The sequence below is a fragment of the Pteropus vampyrus genome, unplaced genomic scaffold, assembly GCF_000151845.1.
Source record: "Pteropus vampyrus isolate Shadow unplaced genomic scaffold, Pvam_2.0 Scaffold96, whole genome shotgun sequence".
NCBI lineage: Eukaryota > Metazoa > Chordata > Mammalia > Chiroptera > Pteropodidae > Pteropus > Pteropus vampyrus.
This window is the reverse complement of record NW_011888877.1, coordinates 233,764-249,137: the sequence shown is the minus strand read 5'-3', so window position 1 is coordinate 249,137 and position 15,374 is coordinate 233,764. Positions and strand designations below refer to the sequence as shown.

The window sequence follows — 15,374 nt, the reverse complement described above, 5'->3', positions numbered from 1 at the left end:
TGATGAGAAGGGCTCTATAGCAAAGCCTGCGAGTTATTTCTGCCCTGGTCTAAACTGGATCCAGATGGGTGCTTGGAAACGCTCCTCTAGGGTGTGTGAGAAGCAGATTGGAAGCATATGGAACACGTCAAGTTCTAAAACGCAGGGTTTGGGTGGTGGACACGGTGGTGAAATTGAGTAGGGAGAGAAATGGGAGAGATTGTGGTTGAATCTGCAACGAAAAGGAGGAGGGAGAAACAAACACTAAAAAGGAGTTTTTTGTAAAGGAATTAGCAAAAACTATATTTTATGCTTGCAGAGCGCTTTTCTAAAGCGCTTGATCTTGGTTCAAGAATCAAAATGAGATAATGAGAAACAGAGATTGTACTATTCTTGTTCCACGTCGTATTTTTACTAACAGATCTTAGCCAAAGTGTTTGGAAAGAGGGGGCGTTTGCTTCCAAAATGTATCAACCTAAGACAAAGACTTCCAGGAACAGTAAGCTTTTAAAAAAGTTTAATTTGATTCTTATAGTATCATCCTACCATCATTAATAAAACATCTTTTCTGCCATTTTGCACTACTAGATCATACCAGTCTGGTCCTAAAACAGAAAAGACCTGTGCTTAGTAATCTTCTGGACTATTGGACCAAACTTTAGTGTGCATACTGAAAACCTGAGATCTTGCTAAAATCCACAGTCTGGTTCAGCCAGTTGGTGGGGCCTGACTCTCCATTTCACACAGGTTCTCGGTGATGCTGCGCTTTGAGTAGAAAGGTTTTAGAGGCAATTTTATGTAAATCAGCCACTGATGAAAATTATCTCCCTTTCTCTTTTTCTTCTAATAAGCAGAGGAAGACAATTTTAGCATATTTCACAGTGCTGATACTATTATGGGCAATAAAACCGAGCCTGAATTTAAGCACCAACCATCCTAAAGATGGATTCAGAACAATTCTTGGCCCAAAATGATTGTAGGTATAAATTTTGTGTTACAAAAAAATCAAATTGTTAAGGAAGACAGTGGGCCTAAAGATAAATGGATAGTTTGTGATCTCCTGATTTCTTCTGCTACTCACTTGTCAGAGCTTGCTGCCAGGACTATGTCCAAAAAGTGGATCCACAATATCTAAACTGTAGTAACCCACCTTGTTAGGATTGTGAGAGCCACTTATCATTAGTTTAGCTAGAGACCCGCTGATGCCAGTATCTAGCTTGAGAAGCGGATGGTAGAGCAAAGCTGACTAGTTTGCTCCAGTGCTCTGGTGGGCAGTGAATGCTCAGAGGTGTGTGTGCCTGATACTCTGATTCCACAGTGGGGCCTGAGGTGGCCAGTACCTCCAAGCTGGTTGTCCCTACCCAAAGCGTCTTAATCCGTTACCTGAGATAGAGCCCCAGGAGAGCTGAACATTGTGTGAAATATCGCCGTCCATGATGTTGAGCATTGACTGATAGGTATACACAGTAGAAAAGTACATTTTCCATTCTCGAGACATTTTTTTTCCCTTCCCAACAGTTTCTTTTTTATAGTCTCACTAGATTCTTTCTTCTCTTTATCTTGTCCTTCTTCTCAGCAAAAATTCCCTCTAATTACTTCTGAAAAAAGAATAGTTTGCACTCACTTCCTTTAGCTTTTTAAAATTATTACATTACTTTTTTCTTTAAAAATTAATTTTAATTAAATAAAATGTCATAGGGCAGCAAAAGTCTCCCATACACATCCCTTTACCTACTTGTCACAGAGGTTACCCATATTTTGAATTTTTATGTCCCTTCCATGCATGTTTTTATATTTTTATTATATATATACACATATATAGTATATATACATCTATATGTATAGTATGTATATCCATTCACATTACCTGGTATTGCTTTCTGCTTTACACTTTGCATAAATGGAATCTTACTTATTTTACTGGAATTACATTGAATTTATAGATTCATTTTGGGAGAATTTTTATTGACTCTTTGTATTCTTAAACTTGGAGTATGTCTCCATTTATTTGTCTTCTTTTATGTCTTTCACTAAAATTTCACATTTTTTTCCATAAAAGTCTTATAGATATTTGACTTAAACTTTTTCTTTCTTTGAACTAACTTTACCGATTTTGCTCTCAAGATTATACCAACATCATTAAATAAGTTGGAGGCTGTCCTTTCTTTTCTATTCTTTGTTACAGTTTGTATAAGAATAGGATTGAGGAGGTATTGATTTATTGAAGTTTTGGTAGTTTCTCTATAAAATGATCTGGACTCAAGTATTTGTTTTGTTTTGTCGCTAGGCAATTTTTAATACTGACTTTTATTGATTAAATGGTCTTCTTAGGTGTCTTTTTGTTTTTGTTTTTGTTGTTGTTTGACTGATTATATTGTATTTTTGTAAAAAAATATTTAAGATGTCAGATTTATTAGCATAATGTTAATAACCTTCTTTATAATTTTAAGAATTTCTAGTGTCTTTAATGTGTCCTCTTGTTATTAGTAACATTTCCCATTTAAACTTTCTTTTATTCTCCATCAGTCTTATTAGAGGTTTATACTGTATTAGTCTTGTCAAAATATAGCTTTTGATTTTTTTATCTTTACAATATTTTCTACATTTCTATTTTATTCATTTACAATGTTGTCTTATTTCTTCTATTTGTCATTTTTTTTCTGCTTTGTTTTTATCACTTCTGAGATGAGACCCCCTAGTTCATTTTTCTTAATATTTGTTCTTTTCTACTATAGGCACTTAAGGCTATAAATTTCCTCTAAATATTGCTTTGACTACACCCCATAAGTTTTAATACATAATGTTTTCATTTTCATTCAGCCCTAAATATATTCTAATTTCCGTCATGATTTCTTGTTTAACACATGGTTTATATAGAAAGATGTTTTATGTTTCCAAATTATGGAAACTTTTGGTTATCTGTTTGTTAGTGCTATGTTCTAATTTTATTCTATAATGGTCAGAGAACATGGTTTTTAATAGTTTTAATATATTCTGACACTTGTGATTTGTGGTTAACTGTACTGATACATTTTTATGCATGTTAATGGGCACATAAAAAGAATAATTGAAGTGAACTTATAAATTCTGATTGTTGTTGGATGTTATAGCAATCTTGTTATTGTTTTGTTGCTGTTGTTGTAATCCACCATCTTATGGAAATCACTCTCTTTAATATATGTGAAGAAGAATTCTATAGTTGATTCTATGAAACTGTGTCTTTAAAGATTACTGATTTATTTTTAGGAACCAAATCTTATAGCCTATTCATACTCTTAGATCTTTGCCTTGTTTGACCTTCTCATTCTTCACCTAATTTTCCCTTGGCTCCTGTGACATGACACTGCATTTGCTTTTATCCTACTTTTCAGATCACTCCTGTGTCTATTGTTTCCTCTTCCTTTCACTATACTCAAAATATGGGTGTTCCCTAAGCTTCTGCTCTCATTCCTGACCTCTCTTTCTCTCTACTTATTAATCCCCAGTTTTCCATTTCTAAACCCCCAATCTAGTCATGCTTTCAGCTATTATTGTATACATACAGTTTATTTCCAAGTACAGCCCCACAGTCTCTTCTGAAGTCCAAACCTGCATACGATCTCCAATAGATAGCCCCATGTGAGTGATAAACCATTCTATTAGATTTAATATTGCAAAAAACAAAAAAAATATTTTTCTGCTGCCCACAGTCATTACTATTACATGTTACTGCAAGATAATATTCTCAAGAGGAGCTCTGATCATCAAATTTTACCACTCAAAATTTCTCAGGTTTTTAATATAATGAAATATACATAACATAAAAACCAGGATTTTACCCATTTTTATGTGTACAATTCAGTGGCATTACATGCATTCACAATTTTCTGTAGCCATCACTACTATCCATTCCCAGTACTTTTCCATCATACCGATCAGAACTGTACCCACGAAATAACAGCTCCCCGCCCCTCTGCTCCGGGCCCCTGGCAGCTTCTATTCTACTTTCTGTCCTTACGAATTTCCCAGTCCCAGCTGTCTCGTGTAATCAGAAGCATACGATCTGTGCTCTTTTGTGCTTAGCTTATTTCACTTAGCATAATTTGATCTGTGTAGTAACAAACATCAGAATTTCATTCTTTTTTAAGGCTGAATAATATTCTAAAGAATGTGCGTATGTATAAAATGTGGTATTATATATACAGTTGTATATGTATTTATGTATATTGTTTTGTTTATCAAACAAGTTATACAGATATAACTACATATATAGTTTTGTTTATGTTATATATAGTTATACATAGTTTTATTTGTTTATATATAGTTATATACCTTTATATATTTTTTAAATATATCCTTTGGGTATATTTAGTTTTATACCCTTTGTGTATATACCTAGAAGTGGACTACGTTCAACTTTTTGAGGAACTGCCAAATTGTTTTCCACAGTGGCTGCTCCATTTTGTATTTTCACCAGCAATGCTCAAGAATCCTAGTTTCTTCACATTGTTGTCAATACTCGTTATTGTCCAAATTTTAATAATAGCCATCCTAATGGGTATGAAGTGCTAGCTCGTTGTGGTTTCGATTTGCATTTCTTTCATAACTTCTGATGATGAATATCTTTTCATGTTCTTACTGGCCACTCCTATATCTTCTTTGGAGAAATGTCTATTCAGTTCCTTTGCAATTTTTCAATTGAGTTATTTGTCTTCTTAGTTTTGAGTGGCAAGAGTTCTGTTATATTCAGGATACTAGCATAGCATGTGTTTTAATTTCTATTGAGCAAATATCTAGGAGTGGAATTTCTGGAGCATTAATTGGCTGTTTTTATAAGAAACTGCCAAATAAGTATTCCGAGTGGTTGTATTAATATACATTCCTACCAGAAATATATGAGACTTGTAGTTGCTCTGCATACTTAGCAATGTTTGATCTTGTCAGTCTCTCTCTTTTTTTTTTTTTTTAGCTATTCTGATATGGGTATGAAATAGCATCTTATTGTGACAGTATTACTTATTGTGATATTACAGTTAATATTATAATATTAATTTACATTGCTCTGATGACTAACGATGTAATGTACTTTTCATATTCTCTCATCTTTTTTTTGAAGTGTACATCCAAGCTGTTTGTTTTTTCATTGTTTATTTGTAGAAATTCCCTTTTATATTCAAGATCTGAGTCCTTTGTCAGATATATGTTTTGCCATGATTTCTCCTTTCCCCACCCCAAAGTCTGTGACCTGCCTATTCATTTTTTATTCATATATTTATGAGAAGAAATTTTTACTTTTTATTTTTAATGAAGTCAGATTTATTAATTTCTTAATTATATTTAGTGCCTTTTGCATTCTAAGAAATATTTGCCTATCCCAAGGTTATAAAGATATTCTTCTATATTTTCTTCTAGGAATATATATGGTTCTAGGTTTTATGGTTTTATCTATGAGAAATATTAAATTAGTATCTGTGTATGGAGAGAGGCAGGGGTTGAGGTCCTTTTTCTTCTCCTCATAAAGATATCCAGTTACTGCAGTTCTCCTTATTAAAACAATTTTCTTTTCCCCATTGAATTGTCTTGACACTGTGGATTGGGTGGTATTGGCTCTATATTTGTTGATTTTTCTCTGAATTTTCTTTTCTGTCATTCTTCTGTCTACCCTTACACTAGTACCATACTGTCTTGACTATATCTAAGTTTTTTAAGCATTAAAGCCAAGTTTTGAAAGCATTCATTTAGCACCTATGTGTTACAGACTCTTTATATACATTACTAATGACCATTATATGAGGTAGATATTATTTCCTACCCTCCATTCCCTAATTTCATCATAATTGCAGAATATAATACGAGTTGAATAGGACATGCTTGAACACTAGCCTGTGTTATTACAGGAGCCATATTTTTTCTACTTTTCTAGAAATTAAGTGTATGTACTTTTGACTGGCATTTAAGCTCTGCCAAAATTAGCCCATCATACTGCTCCAGCTATGTCTCCTAACCTCTTCTTATAAGTATTCAAAGTTCTAACCAAATTAGACTTCTTGCAGATTTCTAAATATACCCCACCTTTTTCTTCATACGTGCTATTGCTGGCGCACATTCTCTGCCCACCATTTCTGTACCTAAATTCAGCTAATGTTTCCATCTCGAAAAGACCTCTCCACCATACTATTACTGAGCCCCACAATCAGATATGGTACCTCTGCCTCAAAATTCCTACGCCAAAATTCTTGATAGCTCTAATGGCACTTAGGATAGTCTGACTCATAATATATATTTTTTTCTGTATTCTTGACCAATTTTTTTCCCCCTAGAAAGAAAACTTGAAGGGAATGTATTCATTGTCTTTATATCTCTTGACTATGTATTTTAACAAATCTGAGTGATGGAAATTGGTTAGTTATCTAAAAATATTGTGATTAAATATAAAGAAAGTTAAAAAAAACAAACACAAAAACGCGCAGATTTTCCCCGCGTGTGTGGTTCAGGATAATCCCTAAGTTTATTCTGCCCATTTAATTCCCCTAAATATTCCTTTTTATTTATTCATTTATTTTTGTTTCAAATCAGAACCTTCCAGTTGGAGGATTCTCAGGACTGTAGCAGAGACTTTGTGGAGATCCGAGAAGGAAACACCACGGGTCACCTAGTGGGACGATACTGTGGAAACGTCCTCCCCCTCAATTATTCATCCATCGCTGGGCATGCCCTGTGGATCAGATTTGTCTCCGATGGCTCAGGCAGTGGCGTCGGCTTCCAGGCCACATTTACTATCAGTAAGTTGGTTCTGTTTTAGCGATGGCTTCCAGAATGAGTCCTACAAACTAGAAAGAATAACACCGTTTTCAGGAATGCCCTAAGAACAACCCTGAACTCTACACTGTTCTGTATTTATGGTCTTTGTGCAGTTACTTCATTATATGTTTGAAAAACTAAATTGTATACGAATGGCCCATCAAGAGCCAGAGAGAAGGCTCAAGGGTTCTAATATTTGTCTTAAGCTCTACTTCTAGCTAATTGTTAAATTAAACATTGTGTGTGTGTGTGTGATGTTGTCTTAAAGAGTCTTTGAAGGTATTATAGTTCAGGTTTGGTATATTTCTATGGAATGTGTTTCATTTGAACCCATAAACTTTATATTCTTCAAATTAAAAACATTCGGTATTACTTTGGGATTGACTTAAGTGCTCAGATATTGTAACAACAGGGTGTTCCAATAGTATAAAATGTTAAATATTTTTATTTTCTAACTGGACTTTTCCATAGTTAGCTATTGTATATGTGGCACCCAAATGTCAGTTTCTCTTATCTGACACAATTTTTAAAAACATGTTTTGTTCTTTTGTAAGACAAAGTAAATTAGGTAAACCAAAATTAGAAAATGGAGCTGGTAACTCCTCCTCTCCCCTATCCCATGTCCCCAAGTCCCTTAGGGTCTGGGAACCAACCTTTTTTCAAATGAGAAGTTATTGTCTCTTTTCACTCCATGCAACCTCCTAAGGAGATGGAATTCCATTCACAAAATCACCCTTCTCCATGAATTAATAGATAGCACAGAAACCAAAAGGGAAGCAGTATTTCTTTCCATGCTCAGAAAAGAAATCATAGTCAATTAAAAGTCCATCCTTTTCATCGCTCCTTGCCTTGGTGTCTTTCATTTGATTAAAGAGCTGTTCTAAGTAGGTCTGATTTACTACTCTGTTTTTCCTCCTAGTATTTGGCAATGACAATATTGTGGGAACTCATGGGAAAGTTGCCTCTCCCTTATGGCCTGGAAATTACCCCCACAACTCAGATTACCAATGGATAGTAAACGTGAATGACTCTCAAGTTATCCATGGTAGAATCTTGGAGATAGACATTGAATTAGTGCAAAACTGCTATTATGACAAATTAAGGGTGAGTTTCCAAGTACAATCGCTGTTTATAACTTTTGGTGCATTGCTATTGGCAAAAATAAATTCAAGTTAATGTCTATTCAGGTATTTGCAAATCACATGGGATGGTCTGCCTTAAATCATAATTACCCCTTCTAGATTACCTGTACAAAGGTAATTCTGATATTATATTTATTTGTATCTAAGGTTTAAGATATTTTTAGCACTATTGTAATTTGTCTCTTGGGCTTTGTATAAGCATGTATGTATATCTTAATTATTTATTCTATTTTATATCCCACTATTCTCTTTATTCTCATGTTAGAGTATTAAAATTCGAAGGATTTTTAAAAAATAAATAAAAATATAAAAATTTTGGTGATCATCGCTATTCAGACATTGATTACTGAATTAATTTCAGAAACATTATCAGAATTTTCCCCTAGCTTTATTGAGGCATATTTGACAAATAAATGTTGTATATACTGAAGATGTATAACTTAATGTTTTGATATACATATACAGTGTGAAATAAGCACAATAATCAAGCTAATTAACATATCCATCACCTCACATGGTTATCATTTTGTGTGTGTGTGCATGCGTGTGTGTGTTTGGCATGGTGAGAATACTTAAGATCTACCCTCTTAGCAAATTTCAAGTATATAATGTAATACAGTGTTGTTCACAAAAGTCACACTGCTATAGATTAGATCTCTAGAATTATTCATCTTGCATAAGTGGAAGTTTGTACCCTTTGACCAACATCCCCCTGTTCTCCTCTCCCCACGTCCTCTGGCAACCACCATTCTACTCTCAGCTTCTATAAGATTGACTATTTTACTATCAGATTATTATTATTATTTTTACTTTGATTATCTGGCACACCACAGAATTCTTGAAGGCAGCGATTCCATCCTATTCATGCTAGTTTCGCGATGCCTTGCATAGAACTCAGTACCTGACAGATGCTCAGTACGTGTGAAAATAGTTATTACATCGTTTGAAAAACTGAGCTTATATAGTAGCATCAGTAGAGAAATTTATAATCACAATTATAATGACTTTGTTCCAAATTATTTTAGGAGAAGACGATGGGAAAAATAGGAGATGTGGTTGGATAGCATCCATCCACATGTGCAGAAAAACAATGCGCCCCATGCTATGTGTTTGGGAACTGTCATAAAATATATCTCTAACTAGGTAATTTAATATTTTGAACCAAATAAAAAAGATTTATCGAGTGCTCTCAAGGGGCGCCGAGCCGTTGCAAACTATGCATCTGTACTTCTGAGTCGTGTGAACTCCTTTAGGACACCTGTCTGCTTCCTCTCGTCAAACCTTTCCTCTTGTTTTTTTCCCTTTCTTCTGATTCCTTCTTTCTGATTCCTCCAAAAACAGCATGACTGCTGTTTTTGTGTAACTATCCTGGTTCCTACTTTTCCATGCCCAAATTTTATTATAAATCATATAATGAGCTATATCACATAGAGTGTTTATTAATATAATTCTGCAACAAAGATAGAAATAATTTTAAAACTCGTTAAATTATTGCAATCCTATATATTTAATGACAATTTTAATTTTAACTGGTATATGTTTACTCATATATTATCTATTCATTATGATAAAATTATAATAAGACATTCTTTTATATTTTAATGAAGGAAAATAGAGATAATTACCTACATCCAATGTTCTTTTATCTTTTTTTTTTACATGCAGATTTATGATGGGCTTGGCATTCATTCCCGCCTGATTGGGACTTACTGTGGTACCCAGACTGCATCTTTTAGCTCCACTAGAAATTCTTTGACATTTCAGTTTTCTTCTGACTCTTCAATCTCAGGGAAAGGATTCCTTCTGGAGTGGTTTGCAATGGATACCTCTGTTGGACCTTTACCCACCATTGCTACAGGTATGTTTGGTAATAAAGGAGATTCTTTTTAGGGGCTGATATGTGTAGGTCAATATTTCAAAGGGTCCTACCCTAATAGGAGCCAAATATACAAATGAGTAAGAAGAATAACTTTCTCCATATGTTCAGGTGTTCTTTTACTTTCATAAATGCAAGTTTAAAAAATTGTATGTTTATAAATAAGTCTAGTTTCTCATTATGTTTTTCATATTAATTAGGGGTTTGATGTCCATAAGATATTCTACTTATAATTTCCAGAGGTCACTTTAGAGATCTCTGAAAATTTGGCAAATACCACACACACACACACACACACGTTAAGGATTCACTAATAGAAGTAACTACTTTCCCTCTATTTTTTATTTTAAATTTTGCCTTCAGAAATGCTTCAATTTTTCCTTAGCTGGTTGTTAACCTTAAGGTTTCAAGGTAAAATTAGCATTAACTTTAAGCTTTTATATTACTTTTTTAAAGACATCCTTAGTTACTTCAATAAGCAGTGTTGTAGGGGAACTGTGCTTTTTCCTTGAAATATTGTTTAAGCAACTTTGAAAGGCTTATATGGATTTGAGGGTTGACATAGAAAAAAATGAGCAAATATTTCTTGGAGGATATTCTTCATTCTTGAAATATTTGATTGGGATACATTATCATCGGATCTCACTGGAATTTTCAAACTGTGAACTTGTTTTAGAAGTAAACAGACCCCAAAAGATTAGAGGACAATGAGCCTAATGTGGACTAGTCACCCGAAGGATGCTAAACATGTCAAGTAGGGACCCTTATGCATTGCCAATAGGAATATATAAAAAATTTTACATGGACATTTATAGAAACATTAATCATACTAGTGTCAAAGGGGGACACAACCTAAATGTCAAGCAGCTGATGGATGGAAAAACTAAATGTGGTATATTCATGCCGTGGAATGCTGTTTAGCCTTGAAATGAAGGAAATGCTGATATGGGCTAGAATATCGATGAACCTTAAAGCATTGTGCTAAGTGAATGAAGCCAGTTGCAAAAGACCACATATTACATGATTATATTTACATGAGATGCCCCGAATAGGCAAATCCATAGAGATGGAAAGTAGATTTGTGATTTCCACAGACTGATGGAGTGGGAAATAGAGAATCAGTGGTAATGGGCCTGGAGTTTCTTTTTGGACTGGTGAAAATGTTCCCAAGTTAGATAGCAGTGATGGCTGCAGAACTTTAGAATATACTAAAAACCACTGAATTGTGCAATTTAAAAGGGTAAATTTTATGGTGTGTGAATAATAGCTTAATAAAGCTGTTATTTTTTAAAAAACAATAAAAAGTAATAAAAGGCTGTTGTTATTATAAGGTCATGTGCTTTTTTGAATAGTTCAGTTTACCAAATTGAAAATTATTTCAGAATTGCCTAGATATAAACTACATGATGACTAGCTATACTAAAAAGGTAAAGATTAAAATACATAGGAAAGATGAACAGAGTTCTACCTAGATGATAATAGTAGTAATAATAATAGGGTCTTCCACGTGGACGAACTTTGTGATGAACAAATAATAGGCACGCGTTAATGAATGGGTTGTGTGGCAAAATCATGGTCAAAAAGTAGAATATGATGTATTTTTCTTTACCAAAAATAAATGACATCAATCACAGCTGAATCAATGGGTTTAATAAAATATTTACAGAGTCCTTCAAGAAAATTGTTTTAATCGATTGTTTCATTTCAGCTTAAGTCTGCCACTTTAAGGTGAAAGAGCTAGTTTCTTCTTCATCAGAGGTATTTCAAAGGTGTTGCCCTTCATTCTGCAGGTGCTTGTGGCGGGTTCCTGAGGACAGGAGAGGTGCCAGCTTTCCTCTTCTCCCCAGGCTGGCCCGAAAGCTATGGTAACAGGGTTGACTGTACGTGGCTTATCCAGGCTCCTGACTCTACTGTGGAACTCAACATCCTCTCCATGGACATCGAAGCCCAAAGTACATGCAAATATGATCAACTCGTGATACGAGACGGTGAGAAACATTTATAAACAAAACAAAACAAAAAACTACCAAGTTTCAACCTTGACACACATTTAATGGCATTCGGTTATAATCATACTTGTTTACTGTCTTCATCCATTTTGCATGGAAATTCACAGAAATTGTGGTCAGCGAAGGCGTCAAATACTAGAACTGGCTACAATTCCTGAAGAACTAAGAAAGCTATGAAATTGCCTGTAGCAAAATCATCCAGATACTGTCAGGAATAGCATCGATTCTTAAGAGGAGACACTACCTTTGGCGGAAATAATAGTCTGAGTTCCCAGGTGGTGCTGCTTTCTTGTTGAAAGGTTTTGGAAGTGAATCTCGGCATTCTATACCTATGACTTTAAGATTCAAGTGGGAAAAGTATTTATATTGCAATGTATCCCTTTGTCTACCGAATCTCTGGGTAGATGGGTAGAATTAAGGGCTAATATTTTTCATCTTTTCCTCTACATGCAGGTATGGTATTGCTATGCATTGAGTGAGGGATATGAATAATGTTACTATGCAACATATACAAAAGTGTGTTTCACAATTTGCATAGGATTGAGAAGATCAGTGTTTCTCACAGTGTGGTCTCTAGACCAGTAGCATCAGCATCACCTGAGAACATGTTAGAAATGCAAATTTTCAGCTCCAGCCCAGACCTACTAAACTAATAACTCTCAGGCTGAGTCCCAGATCTGTGATTTAAAAGGACCTCCAAGCAGGGCCAAGATTAGGGCGGGATCAGGCAAAGAGCCTAGTGAGAACCTGTCTCTATTTAAAACTTCGGTATTGTGTTCGTGTTACATTAAATTCAGTTTTTGAGATGTTGCACTAAAATATTACTTACCTTGATTTTGGAGATCTCAGGCACCTCCTTAGAGTTCGCTCTGATGTGAGGTGCTTCTCTTACCGGACTCTGGTCCCTGCCTCCAGGTCGTTCCCATGGTGTCTTTGAGAACCAGCCCTCTACTCTGCACCATAGATACAGCACAACCTCACATGCCCACCTAGACAGCAGGTCACATAACTAGTGAAGTGTCAAACTGCAGAACATGATTAACGGGGCAGCGATTAGGCAAGCAGTCTCAGTATTATGGATCTCATTTTTCAAGAGATGCGAGAAATGTAGAATTTTCTATGAATTTCTCAAATGTTAAATTTTGACAATTAATGAAAAATGCTTCAGAGAATTTCTTTTTTTTTTCTTTCTTTTTTTTTTTTTTTGGATCAAACACGTGTTTGCTTTTGGCCCACCTGTTGCTAATGTGCAAGCTCTTGGTCCCCTTATCCCCTCAACCCCAGACTAAGTATGGTGAGAAAAATCATATGGCAGAGGAGCTTTATTTTCTCTCTGTGGAGGATGGACCCTAAGTAAAGACTCAAATCAATCATACAAGGATGATGAGATGATAAACTGTAACTTTCCTCCCTTTTCTCAACAATCAGCTTTCTGCACATTGCCCAGAGGAACTGTCACCTTTCCTCACATCAAGGCGTTCCTGTGGATATTAAAATTTTATATTTATCAGTCAATAAAATTCATGTGTTCTTGCACACATATTCTGAATGTTCTGAACCCAGTAGAAGCTTTAAAAATATCTTTGGTAGGTAACTGCAAAAATGGGTAAATTATAGTTATTTTTTTAAAAATCACTTTTATTGAGTTGCTTTTTGTTCCACCAGTCACTTTTCTTGGAAGCCTCAAACCTAGCGAGCTGTCCTTTCCTCCTTCTGTGTGATCTTTCACAGATTACTAAATGGCTCCAAGTCTGCGCTATCATCTCTGAGAGAGAGACAAAAATCCACCTCATGGGGCTGTTGTGAGGATCGGGGAAAGTAATGAATACAAAATTTTCTAGCAGAAGTCCTGGCCTTTGGTAGATGGGAAATTTGACATAGTTTAATTTAGATTTCAGTTTACTTTGATAGAGATATTTCTAAGAGAGATTTTTATCATATGCTATTTATAGAATGAAAGTGTTCTTGCTGAGACATAGAGCTACTTCAGAGAGCTCAACAAATTGGAGTACAAGCCAAAACAATTACACAATTTTCAATTTGTTACATGACCTATCCATATAAATTCCTTTTTATTCACTAACAATGTGAGTACGTGCCCAATTGATTCATTCTTTCCTCATTTGCCTGTTTTCTCATTCAAGAAATAGTTATTGAATGCCTATTCTGTTTTAATTTTGGGTTTTTTTTTTTGCATTTGCACTTTTAGTGGTAATATACTTTTAGAATTAAATTTTATTCGTTCTTTGTCCAACCATTTTTGTTTGTTTGTTTGTTTCAGAGTGGCAGGGTCATATAATATTCTGAAGCAAATATCTGGAGCCAATTGGCCATAAGCAATGATACTTGGCCAGTTGTCATAGCCTCTTGGCCCTAGGGTGGCTGTGGACATCCCTGAGCCACCCCAGTGGCTTTCCTTGGGGAGCTGAAATCATTCTCCCACCTGCTTATTAATTTTGCAGAGTTGTCCTGTTTCAAAATTGAGTTTTTTCCAGACCATGTTCCAACAAATTTTGCATACCAAAGATTTCCAGAAACTTGAGATCCTATGAAACTACTCTGGGCCTAAAAAAAAGAAGGAAAGAAGGAAGAGAGGGAGGGAGGAAGGAAAAAAAAAAGAGAGAAGAGAAAAAAATTATATCAAAAATCAGTAATCCTTTTATTTTTAGATCTGACTTTAAGATTTTTACTATTATTTAATAGCATAGTTTGAGCTTCTGGAGTTAATTGTCCAAGCTTTCAAACCCCTGTTGACTTCCGTGCTCTATGGTGTTAGGCAAATTATATATCCCCCTAAAGACTGTTTCTTGTTCCAAAATGGGGGTAATAGTGATACCTACCAAAAATGTTATTGTGAAGATAAAATCAGGTACTACATTTAAAGCACTCACAATGGCAATAGTAACTGCTCAGTAAACATCAGCTACCAGCAATCTCGGTGCTGCAGCATCCACATCTCTAAAGTGAGGATGTTGGAGTAGAGAGAGAATCACCGAATTCCCTTCTAGCCCCACTCCTTCACTGTTCTTTGACTCGCCACTTCTTTCTCTTTAAAAATCAGGTTCATCCCTGCTGCAATTCATATGCTGAGGTTATGGAAAGCTCTAGAAATAGTGCACTATTTATAATGGATACTGGGGAAGGAACATTGTGGTTATTGGGTTATTTACCAAATCAGTTAGTTAATTGGTGAGTAATTATTTAGAGATAAGCATTGTTTCATCAGTCTGGGTGAAGTTTAGAAATCAAAATCAGTAAACCCTCCCCAGTCTCACTGAGAGATAAAACATACACACATGAAATAAACAACAAGATATAATAACTTCAGAATTTGATGATACAGATAAATAAAGAATATGTCAGTGAAAACGATTTGGGGTAAAATATGTAGCAAAATAGCATAGTGAAGAAAAATGCAAAAGGTGCAAAAGGCGTTAGATATAAAATTTTGAACTGTAAAAAATTTGAAAGTTTCCAGAGGTCAAAAAGCCTCTAAAGAAGGCCTTTTCAAGCATTTGTATTTGTAGGGTTATACACCTTTACATTTGTAATTACAGAAAATCACTGGTTTTCTGCAGTAGTTAACAA

General features: G+C 34.9%; 1 protein-coding gene across 1 annotated transcript in view; it reads left to right on the top strand.

Annotated features, from left to right (window-relative positions):
- The window catches only part of CUBN (cubilin), a 248,376-nt gene that overhangs the window by 137,564 nt on the left and 95,438 nt on the right, over positions 1-15,374 (top strand). The window contains 4 exon segments of the mRNA XM_023533142.1: positions 6,535-6,740; positions 7,679-7,863; positions 9,567-9,759; positions 11,568-11,765. Of these exon segments, the coding sequence (XP_023388910.1) occupies positions 6,535-6,740; positions 7,679-7,863; positions 9,567-9,759; positions 11,568-11,765 (782 nt within the window).